The sequence below is a fragment of the Microtus ochrogaster genome, chromosome 15 (assembly GCF_000317375.1).
Source record: "Microtus ochrogaster isolate Prairie Vole_2 chromosome 15, MicOch1.0, whole genome shotgun sequence".
NCBI lineage: Eukaryota > Metazoa > Chordata > Mammalia > Rodentia > Cricetidae > Microtus > Microtus ochrogaster.
Genome location: NC_022017.1, coordinates 43386351 through 43398706, shown reverse-complemented (window position 1 = coordinate 43398706; position 12356 = coordinate 43386351). Strand labels below are relative to the sequence as shown.

General features: G+C 46.1%; 1 protein-coding gene across 1 annotated transcript; it reads right to left on the bottom strand.

Moving 5' to 3' along the window:
• Nucleotides 1-2046: 2046 nt before the first annotated feature.
• On the bottom strand, nt 2047-12091 carry Klhl38 (kelch like family member 38). The gene is made up of 4 exons (XM_005354577.3): nt 12034-12091; nt 10078-11428; nt 4362-4467; nt 2047-3313 (listed from the first exon to the last, which is right to left on the bottom strand). The coding sequence occupies exons 2-4, from the start codon at nt 11425-11427 to the stop codon at nt 3024-3026; spliced, it is 1746 nt and encodes a 581-aa protein (XP_005354634.1). The 5' UTR covers nt 11428; nt 12034-12091; the 3' UTR covers nt 2047-3023.
• Between the last annotated feature and the right edge of the window lie 265 nt (nt 12092-12356).

The window sequence follows — 12356 nt, the reverse complement described above, 5'->3', positions numbered from 1 at the left end:
AGGACCCACCAAATTCAGCTCAGGGTGAGAAAGGGGGCCGGAGGGAAAAACAGAATGATGCTTAGCTGAGGAGCTTGGGCCTGTATCCAGCACCTACACAAACTTCCCTCTAAGGCACACACACACACACAGAGATAGACAGACAGACAGACACACACACACACAGACCTATAGACACATGCACACAGAGAGAGACAGAGAGAGACACACACATGCACACACACACACACACACACAGAGAGAGAGAGAGAGAGAGAGAGAGAGAGAGAGAGACAAACATACACACAGAGATCTCAGAGATGCTGTGGATCTGACAGCTTTCTTCACTTACCAAAATCTTAGTTTACTTGTTATATGTTTATGGAGGATCTACATTGACAGTCATTGAGAGAGCCATGGCAAGGCAGAAGACAGCAGAATAGATAATAGAGGGGGGAGGCTCATCAATTCATTGCACACAAGATGAGGGTCTTTATTAGTTTTTTTGTTTCAATGACGATACATCTGGCAGAAACATAACTTTTTTATTTCATCAGTAGTAAAAGGAGCTATAATCTTGGCTGCGTTTATATAATTAATTCAGAGACTTCTTCCAAATAGGTTTTTAGTTTTTTTTCCCTTGGTTTTTGTGGTGAAAAGATCCATTCTAAGATAATATTATCCCTCTGCATTGAAATTCCTGTGGGAGAAATTCTGGAAGGCAATACGACTAGAATACAAGTAAGATTTGGATTTACCCTTTCCTTATGTGCCTCCTGTATGCTGTGATTACCATTAATGAATAAAGAAACTGCTTTGGACCTATGGCAGGGCAGAACTTAGCTAGGCAGGGAAAACTAAACTGAATGCTGGTAGAAAAGAGGCGGAGTCAGAGAGAAGCCATGTAACCCAGCCAGAGATGGACATCGGAACTTTACCTGGTAAGCCACAACCATGTGGCAATACACAGATTAATAAAAATGGGTTAAATTAATATGTAGGAGTTAGGCAATAATAAGCTAGAGCTAATGGGCCAAGCAGTGATTTAAATAATACAGTTTTTGTATGATTATTTTGGGTCTAAGCGACCGGGAATAAATGAGCAGCCTCCTGCAACACTCACCTGCATGAACTGAAAGGGTTTAAGAAAATTCTAAACAGAAACGACCTATTTTAGCACACACATGCACGCACATGCACACTGTATGTGTATGTGTATTTTATCTGCATATATGAGCACCATGTGCATGTCTGGTGCCTGCAGAGGTCTGAAGAGGATAATATGCAATTACATATATTTTCTGGATCCACCCATCCAAGGAGAGAGACATACAAGAACCGAGACTTCAAGCCGTATCCCCATTTAACAGTCATGAAAATGAGGAGACAAAACTGAGCCATAGTGAGGAGAAGCAAGAGCAAGAGGCATCGTGGAAGTGGGAAGAGGAAAGTAGCTCAAGGTGGAGGGCAGGCAGTGATGTGCTGTGTGGTCAGTTGATGTGGGCAGGAAATGCAAGTGGACTGTTTGGGCAGCGTTCGCATCGCTGGGTACCTTTCCAAGTTCGTGTTCAAGAAGAGATGGGACCAAGAGCCTGATTAAAACATCTTCAAATAAAATGGATTTGTTGGTAGAATGCTTGTCTAGCATGCACAATGGGTTTGGTCCCCAGTGAAGCATAAGCCAGGAATGGTGGCACACACCTGTAATCTCAGAACTCAGAAGGTGGAGGCAGGAGGATTAGAAGTGCAAGGCTACCTAGTGTATTTGAGGTCAACCTGGGCACATGAAATCCTCTTTCAAAAAGGGGGAGGGAGTTAGAGAAAGGGGCATCAGGCTGAGGGAAGAGCCGACGGTCAAACAGTGCCCCTTGACCACAATATCACCTCATGAAGAGCCTGAGGCGAAAGCACAAAGGAAGGAGAAGCTTTTGCAACACTGGGAAGGGAGAGACACTCCAGCATGCAACGCAGAATGGCGAAATTTATTCCAGATGCTCTCGTGGGTGGGAAACAACTTTGCTTACGTCCTGAGATTGCCTGGCATTGACCAGGACAGGACGGGGAAGAGAGTAGCCATGGTGGTCTTCCGTGCATACGGCAGAGCAGGACTCTCGTTCTCCACCAGGCTGAGTGAGGGGGTCACCTTAGGATGCTTTTCAGAGAACCCCTGTGCATCCATCTTGAATGGGACTCAGTGATGTTTCCAAATGTCTTCCCTGTGATTATATATCATCTGGGCCTCACTGAGAGCCTCTTATGGGCACTTCAGCTTTCCATGGGCCTGACATTGAGTGAGTATGAGGGGCACTTGGAAGTAAAGGGGCCACAGGGAGGGACAACCCTGATATCCAGAGGGCAATGGTTGCTGTTGTTGCTGAGGAATCTGTTGGCTGTCCCCAGAAAAGTCATTCTTATAACACTTACTGAAATAAAACCCCACACTAATTCTGCCGTTTTAAAAGATCATCTGGGAAAAGCAAGCTTTTTTTCTGCTCTTATGTTTTTCATTGCAGTATAATTTTACAGACCCTAGGTAGCTATTGAATTGAGCCTACTTTCAATGTACCGTATCCACAGAATATAGGGACACAAGCCACAATAGTTTTACATGCTGACAACTGACCTGAGTGATTCTAAGGGTCCTCTTGGGCTCGCCCTCCCATTCTGGATGTTAAGGATGAACTGTGTGTGTGTGTGTGTTCATCCATCCATGTCCATAATTCTTTTTTATTTCATGTCCATAATTCTTTGTTCCTCTGGGAAACATCCTGTTTTTTCCATGCAGTTTGGGCTGTCAATCAAGTAATTAACCCCACTTCCATCTGGAGGGATGTGATACAGACCTTGCCAGTTATCCTAGTGCAATTTCTGGCATTGGTTCAAGAGGTAGGGGTGGAGTTAGAAAAGCATCCACAGGCTTTTTTTTTTTTTTTAACTACTCTAGAGAGTGGTAGTCTTGACTTCTGTCAGCTCTAGGCTTTTGGAGCTGTGTTGCAATTTCTTGCATCACACAGCGTTTTAACCAAGATAAGTTCCCATGGCCTTCATGTGAGGCCGGCCGTGTGGGGTATGCACTGGAGAGTCAGGCAGGCGTGGTCAAAGAGTCTGTGAGGTAGCTGTCCCTGGGACGTCCAGGTGTCCGTCTCGGGGTCATAGCAGTCAAAGGAGGCTGAGTCCTCAATGTTGCAGTTTGTGGTCAGCCTCCGCCCACCTGTCACATACAGCTTGTTCCCCATCACTGTGGCCCCATGGTGCATCCTGCGCTCCTTCATGTCTGCACATTTGACAAATTTGTTGGACCGAGGGTCATAAGCAAGAATCCTCCTCGTGTAACCTGAAAATGGAATAACACGGAGAGCGGTGGGTGGCTCACCCGGGGCTGTGGGCCAGCGGTTGCAGCTTCCTGATCCCTGCCTACTCAAGGGTGGGATTCTGGACCAAGGCCTGGGTGTTCGGGCACCCTGATGCAGCCTGGCATGTGGAAGAACTGAGGCTGGCATCTGGATCTCTCTGGCTATGATCCACATTTAGGAAGCCATCTAAGTCGTCTGTAGAGTAGGGGTAATTCTGCCTTCCAGGGGCTTCTGCAGCCCGGTTGGCATTTTCATCTCTCCTACGTGGCCCAAGAGACATTGCCATTCAGGGAAGGAGACCTTCTTTGAGAACACAGAAATGGATTCTCATGGCAGAAAGTTATTTTAAGGGTTACTATTTTACTGACGGGCAAACCAAGACATAGAAAGATGAGTAACTTGCAAAAAGTATATAATCTCTTAATGATAGTCATTTAAACCCAGGTCTCTTTGACCCCTAAACCAGACCCCCCCCATATATATACATATACATATATGTGTGTGTGTGTGTAATGCATTTACAGAGAAATGATGCATTGGTAGCCATTGTTGTTGTTATTAATAGTATCGTTATTATTATTTTATTATTATTATGTATTATATTTTTTGAGACAAGATCTCACACTAGTTTGGTCTGGCACTCACTCTGTAATACAGACTGGCTTCTGTGTTAGTTAGTTAGTTAGTGACAATCCTCCTGTCTCAGCCTCCCAGGTGCTCAAATTATAGGTGTGAGCCACTGCACCTAGCTAGTCTTAACTCCAGGAAACATCTCTTCTTCACTGTGTCTGGAATGATCCTGCTAGCTTTAGTTTTATCCCAGCAACAGCTCTGCAGAGTGGGTACAGTTCCATCTCTTGTTTATAGAGCGAGTCTGGAAGAAGCTTCTAGGAGAATAGCTTTTCCAGTTTTGCACACTCTCCTCAGAGGATGGATGTGCTTTTCGGAAGACCTGGCTTGTCTGTCAGCAGCCATTTTCCCCTCAGAGCTGCCGGGTTTGTTCCCCACAGTCTGTCTCTGTTCACTCACCTCCCACAATGACAATCCTCTCTCCCAGTACCACTGCGGGGGCACACACGTTCTTGATCATCCTTGTCTCCATCTTAAACCATGTGTTTCTGGAAATGTGGTAAACCTGAGGGGGAAACAGAATCATTGTACCAAATTTTAAAGCTAATGTCTTTAAGAGGGTAGAAAAGTAATTGTTTATTACATTTTTACAAGATTGAGAGAGAGAGACAGATAGAGAATGTGTGTGTTTGATGTTTGATGTAGTGGTGTGTGTGTGTGCATGTGTGTGTGTGAGTGTGTGTGCATGTGTGTGTGTGTGTGTGCGTGCGTGCGTGCGTGTGTGTGTGTGTGTGTGTGGAAGTCAGAGGACAACTTTTGGGTTTCTGTTTTCTTCTTCCACCATGTGAGTTCCAGGACTTGAACTCAGGTCCACAACCTTGGTGACAAGCACTTTTAACTGCTGAGCCATCTCAGTGGCCCACACAGTCATTTACAGGGTGAATCAGAAATGAATTTTTTTCTTTCTATTTCTTTTCAGGTTTTAAAGTGCAGGTATTACTATCAATAAATGAACTCTTGCTGGTAGAAAGAAGAATGTATTGGAAGTTACTCATGTGACCCTCATGAGCCAACGACTGTATTTTCCTTACCCGGACCAAGAGTTCTGCATTGGGGTAAGCATTTCACTTACCTTCTTGGGATATTTGATTATTTTACTGAGAAACGGAGCAACTTGGATATTTAGGAAGCCAATTATTTTGCCAATATTTTTTTATTTCCAGATCATGTTTATATTTCTAAATGTCCCTGTGTAGCAAAGAGGGTCAGAGAACCAAGAATAAGTTTGAGGCTATGTAAGGAAGGCTTTGGAACAGTTTGTGCCTGAGAGGAATTAGGGTTTTGAGAAAGAAGAGAAGCAAGGGAAGAACACAAATCAAAGAGAAGGCAGACTTACGAGCCATCCTCCGAGATGTGGTTCAACCATGACTCCTTCTTCTGTTGATTTCCTGATTTCCCCAGTTTAAAATTCAAATATCAAATGTAAGCTCCTTAGTCATAGGAAAGATTTAGCACATGAGAGAAAGGATGGACTCCATGTAAGAAAAGAAGATGAGAACCTATTTGTTTACAGAAGAAAACGATGAAGTAGCTGTCACTGAAACTTTTCCATATAAAATAGAATTTCTAGCTTCATCCTATTAGAAGGCCCTATTCTTACTATTTGATAACAGTTTGGGGCTTGGGGATAACTGGCATGTATGAAGGCCCGTGTCAAACTCCACAAACACATAAACTGGGTGTGGTTGGTGCCGCCTGTGATCCTAGCCACCAAGAGGTAGAGGCAGAAGATCAGAAGGTCATCCTTGGCAACACAGGGAGATCAGCCTGGGATCCTTGAGATTTTATTTCTAAAATAATAAATAGGGGCTGGAGAGGTGGCTCAGTGGTTAAGAGAACTGGCTGCTCTTCCTGAGGTTCTGGATTCAGTTCCTAGCAGCTCACATGGTGGCTCACAGATGTCCTTAACTCCAGCTCCAGAGAATCACATGCCCTCTTCTGACCTCTAGGGCCACAGCATGCATGTGATGCCCTGACATATATGTAGGCAGAACATCCATAGACATAAAAGTAAATGTATTTTTAAAATAAATAAGTAGCAGGAAGAAGTTGGCATTCACAAACCATTTTTTCAGGCAGCCACTATTTCTTCCTTGTTTTTCAGGTTACACGATTGATGCTCACAGAAACTGAGTGACTTTGCCTAGCAAGACTGAGTGGCAGTGATAGCTTCTGGTTCAGTCCAGAGGCCATGCTTTTGATCACCAGGGTCAAGGATCTGTTGAGGGAGTATGGCATTTCCTGATAGTTAGATGATGATGATGATGATGATGATTATTATTATTATTACTATTATTGTGTGTATGCTTGTGTATATGTGTGTACTCTCATATCACGGCATGTGTGGAGATCAGAGATCAAGTTTGTGAAGTCTGTTCTCTCCTACTTTTACTGGGTTCTGGGAATCAAACTCAGTTCAGACTTTGATGGCAAGTCCCGAATCAACTGAAATGTCTTAAGGTGCCTTGATGGATGTTTTTGAGACCAAGACCCCCCCTAGGACCTACATCATCCCCTTTTCCTGTGGAAGCCCGGAGGAGGCTGAGTAGTCACAATGGCTGGGAAGCCCTATTGCTTCATCTGAAACTACACTGGTGACACACTCCTTGGGATGTGGCATCCTGGGGAGAAAAGCAAAAGCTGGCTGCATTCTACTCGGAGTGACGGTTTCCTCCTGACCTTCTGTTCTCTCAGCTTGGTGTCGGGTCTCAGAGACAGATTTATAATTTCCTCTCAGGCCTCACAGTACCTCAGAGAGACTGTGGCCAGGTAACAAAAGGATGTTTGACCCAGGTAGGAAGTGATACTCCCTCATGCTGTGGGATTTGCTGTCTGTCATCCAGAAGCAGAGGTGGAAAAAAAGCCAGGTAGAAAGGGACCATAGACGCTTCCACCTTGTCCAGTGACGCCATTGAAAGACAGTGCTGGAAGGAACATTGGTTCTGCCTCTGCCTGAAAAACCCAACCTGCTTTATCAAGTGAGCCTCAGCATTCAGCACGCCTTTAATCCCAGCACTCGGGAGGCAGATGCAGGCGGATCTTTGTGAGTTCGAGGCCAGCCTGGTCTACAGGAGCTAGTTCCAGGACAGGCTCCAAAGCCACAGAGAAACCCTGTCTTGAAAAACCAAAAAAAAAATAAAAAATAAAAAAAAATTAAAAAAAAAAATAAACTGTATTTAAGTGCATAGACTGCCCAGTTCAAAGCTAAGGCTAGGCTGGTAAGGAAAGCATGCATACAAATGCTTCCACCCACTCCTGGCTTTCCTTGGCCATATTACAAAAGGATCACTCCCAAGTCTGTATTTGTTTGGCTTTGTGGGGATCTTGGTTTGGTTGCACTCTGTATTTCTTGACCTGTTAACTGGAAGTTTATTTGAGCTTGGCATTTTATTCTTAGGGAACTGGTGACAGTTTTGCGACGTGAAGTCACCAGCCCATTTGTTGATTCTGTTTGGAAAAACAGTCAAGAGAGGTGGGGGGAGGCCTAGCTTTCCACAAAAGTCCTCTGGTGGATCTGTTTTGAGGGTCAGAGTAGAGCTTCTCCCAGCTCGGTTGCGGGGAGTATGGGCTGCAGAAAGCTGTGGAAGTAGCGTCCAGTGCCGCTCAGTGTTTAGCCCCTTTGCCTGGGCTTCTGGGAGAATCTCCCAGCTCTCCTCTCTGGATCTCCTCCAGTTCCTTCTCTGCAAGCATCTAGAGTAGTGGCTCTCAACCTTCCTAACGCTACACCCCATTAATACAGTTCCTCATGTTGTGGTGACCCCCAATCATAAAATTATTTCATGGCTACTACATTACTGTAATTTTTGCTACTGTTATGAATCTTAGTTAAATATCTTATATTCTGGATACCTGATATGTGACCCCTGGGGAAGGGTCGTTCGACTCCTAGAGGGATCCTGACCCACAGGTTGAGAACCACAGGTCTAGAGGGCACTAAAAATACAAAACTGATTGCTGCCCCATCATCCATGAACACTTGGATGCTCTCTCTGCCCCTACCCTCACAGGTTACCATCCTAGTTTCTCGACAAGATTTACAAAGTCCAGCTGTAGCAGCTTCATCTCCACAAGCCATTCTGGAACGTTCCGGACTTTTGATAAGAGGGGCTTGGAGGCAGCATCTGGGTGGAGGAGGTTGCTGGGGTAGTGTGGGTAGGGCATGGTGAAGATTACATGGGGGCTAACACCTGGTCCCTCCCCAGCTACCATCTGGCATGCGGCCTTCCTCTTCCTTGCTCTGCCTGGCAACTGTATGCCGTGCTCAGTCCCTCAGGTGATGAGCTGTGCCTCCTCTTTTCTTCTGAGCCCTTTTACAAAGGACCCTTACCCAGGATCCGTCTCTCCCTCTGCAGATAACTCTGACATCTTCAGCTGTCAGCTCGTCGCTCCCACTCAGTCCCTCTGCTGCTTGCTTATTTTAGCATTGTAGCATCCGCTCTGACGTCTCCCTCCTCTCTCACCCTTCTTTCTTATCTGTCAGCTCTCTCTCTCTGTGCTCAACCCAGCTTAAGCCAAACACAGAGTTTTCTTCAAAGTCTCTGGACCCTCATGTTTTTTGCGATTCTTTGGTCCCATTTAAGACACCTCCTAAGTTCTCAGTGCCTGTGTCTTCAGGTTCCAAATTGCAACTGTCTTATCAACTCCTTGAGGGTTAAATGTAATTTTCTGTTTCCTCCCAGGTCTCCAGAGCCTTTACAGTGGCCAGTGCTCAGTATAGAGCACATGAACGAGCAGAGTCCACTCCTGGGGGGTCTTCTATAGTAAAGAAAGCTTACCATTTGTGGAGCAGTTGTTAGAAGCCTGCAGGAGGCTAGGCAGCACTTGCTATTCTGGTTGGCCTTTATCAAACACACTTCTCAGAGACTGTATTAGTGAAATGAATTTCTCCTGTCATTTAAGGCCCAGGTTCCCAGGCATAGCAGTATTTTACAGCCTTCTAGAGACTTTCATGAAGCATAGATGCCAGGGTCCCATGCAAAGAGATTCTGATTCAGCAGATCCGAGGTCAGGTTCTAGGGGATTTGTTGGTGTGCAAAAGACTTGTAATGGGGTGAATGGTACCACTAATGTCCTCTAGGACTTCACTGTCATATTTTTTTTAACATGTTTCAGTCTGAACTTCTAGGTTATTTTTCCTTCAAGTGAAGATAAACTCTTTGTGGATGGGGGTGTACTTGACATAACTTTGTATTAGTCTCACAATAAAAATTGATAAGTCAAAAAGCACTAAAAAGTTCCTTCTCTTCATTCCTTGTCAAAGGCAAATGTGTGCATGTGTGTGTGCATGCTATGTGTGTGCCTACGTATATGTGTGTGTGCCTGTATGGGCATGTGTATATACATATATACACACACACAAACAAGCATGCATGTATTTGTTATCATATACATATACTATCATATACAGCATATGTGCATGTATATGTGTACATGTGTATATTCCATTATGTCTGCATGTGTGCATATGTACATAGGTGCATATATGCATAGATATGTACATGCCATGATAAGTAAGAGTATATGGATATCACACATATACATATAGGTATGTTTATGTGTATGCATATACAAGAATGCATATATGCACATATATATGACATCTGTGCATATGTATGTGCTATTATATATGTGCACACAAATGCACATACACACAAGTACACACATATACATGCAAGTGCATACATGTGTGCACATATGTTTGTCATATGCATGTATGTATGCATATGTCACTATATATGCGCACATGCATATATGAGCATATCATATAATTACATATATGCATATATGTGTCTGTATGTGTATTTATACTGTTTGCTATACATGTTCATGTGAATGAATGTACACATGACTGAACACATGCACATGTATGTATACCCAATTATATATGTGCTCGTGCCTATATCAGTGTATCTGTATATAATTATGTGTGCATGTTTATGCTGTTATATATGTGCATGTGAATGCATGTTCATATAACTGAAGACACTCATATGTATGTGTGTGTATATGTATATGTCATTATATTAGGTATGTTTATATATATGTGTGTGTGCATGTGTGTGTCTGTGTGCACACACACTTGGCATTTACATGGTGAGAAGGACCAGCTGATTACCTGGATAAGGCGCACAGGATTCTGCATGACGTCCTCACCCCCGAAAAGATAGAGCCTTTGGTCCTTCACTGCCACGGCAGGGTGAAGCACGGCCACTGGCATGTTAGCCATGCTCTCCCAGACATCACGGACGCTGTCGTACCTCTCCATGGAGCCCAGGAGCTCCTGCCCTGCTCCAGTGCCCCCAATGGAGAAGATGAAGTTTTTGTGGGTGGTGCCCCTGTGAGAGTAGCGGGCTGCCAGCATGGGCCGCCCCAGCCTCCACTGGTTGAGCTTCAGAGAGAAGATGTAGACACTGCTACTGATGAGACTCTTCCCTTCGCTGACAACCATGCCCCCAAGCACGTAGACACTACGGTGCAAGGTGACGGCGGAGGCCTTGTACAACCGTGCAGGGAGTTTGGCCAGGCTCTGCCACTGACCCTTCCTTACACTGTAGAGCAAGACATCCCTGGTGGTCTGCTGGCTCTCCTTCCGCCCTCCCAGGAGGAGGAGGAAGTCTTGGTAGGAGCTCCTTGGGGGGATGTGCTGCAGAAGTTCGCAGTCCTGGGCGCTGGGGCTGTACAAACAGAATATTTGCTTGCTGGCTGTCTCCAGGATGGCCTGGCAGGCGGGCGAGGACTGGAGAAGCACATCGCTGGCGATGAAGTGGTGGAAGAAGGCTGGGTGGATGTACTGCAAGCGGACCTGCTGCAACAGCTCCTGCATGTGCTGCCACCGGGCCTTCAGGTCGTGCTTGACCCAAGCCATGAGGGCCTCAAACACCGCTTCCTCCTCTCCGCAGAGTGCGTCATCTCCTAGGTAGCGTCTCAACTCCGCAGCGCAGAGCTCCTTCAGGTCAGCGGATGCTGCTACCTCTGGGAAGCAAGTCAGGGCCACCTCCCTGGCTTTCTTCTTCAGGCTCTCACAGCTTAGGATTTCTGCGAGTCTGACCAGGCCCAGGCAGTTGCCGGGGGTCAGCTGGCTCTGCAGGTATGATGAGCAGGCCTCGAACACACGGGGGTACTGCAGCATGGCAGCTGCCTCCATCAGTGGGAGGACGTTGGCAGCAGAGATATGCACCTCTCCCGTGTATGCATACGTGATGACCTGCTCCAGAGTGGTGGAGTCGAGGCCTTGCAGCTGCACTTTGGCCTCCCTGCTCTCCCGGAAGTGACTACAGAACATGGCCTTGAAGTAGGGGCTGCTGGAGGCCAGCACGTTGCGGTGGCAAGGGACCTCCCAGGCTCCTGAGCAGATGCTCACATCCGTCAGGATCTTGCTTTGCCTTAAGCTGTTGAGCTGTCTCAGCAAGTCGGAGGAGAAGTTGTGGTCTTTGAAGACAACCCCATCTGGCAACTCCTCATCCATCCTACAAAGAAGGAGGGAAGTCCTAAGTGGAAGCAAGGGCAAGGCTTTCTGGTAGCGCATACTGTGGGGGCTCCAAGCCTCATTCACCGCTATCCGTTTACCAAGTGGGACCACAAACAGAACACACTGAAGATGAAAGAGGAAACCACACTCCCCGCAGACCACAAAGTGATCTCCTTCAGGCTGTGCTTATCCTCAGAGATAAAAGACACATAGCATCTCTGGCTAATCTTAGGCATCTCCCAACCCAAGCTGATGGTCAGGGACTCACATATGAGCCTGACACGAGAGAACAGTGCGTGCATTTGACAAGAAATGTATGCTTTTGTCCAGATCCTCAGCAGGCTTGTCAGTAAACACAGCTATGAATCTCTTTCTGGGGGTTAGTTATTCCCCCAAGGCTGACATTCTGGGGGTGTGGTCTTCTGGTCACCAGACAAAAGGGAGGGGTCACATGGGGCCGTTGCAAAATCTAGGGAGAAAACTGCATGGGCTTTGGGTTTTTAAAGATGGCATTGACAGAACAAAGACCAAACACTTCTGTGGCTTCACTGGTGACCCAGGCAGTCTGCCGGCCGAGGGATGAAGTGCTATAGGGACACTTACCTTGCTTCACTGCAGTGACATCCACAGGTACTGGGTCTGTCTCTTCCCCTCAGAAGATTATTTCTACCTTAGGCTCAGAGTAAAGCCATAAACCCCAGGCCTTGCCTTCTGTTGGCAAACTCTCTGTCCTAGGAGAGTTCCTGGTTTGTTTATGCTGCAGGCACTTTCACAGCTTCTGGGGCTCAGTGCAAGGGCTGCCGGGCAGGCAGACAGTGTATACATTCCAAGCCTAAGAATAGCTGCATATGTACTTTCCAATGTTATGACATGTGACTTTCCAGTTGCCTTTTGCAGCCACCCGAGGGCCTGCAGGGCCGCGCATG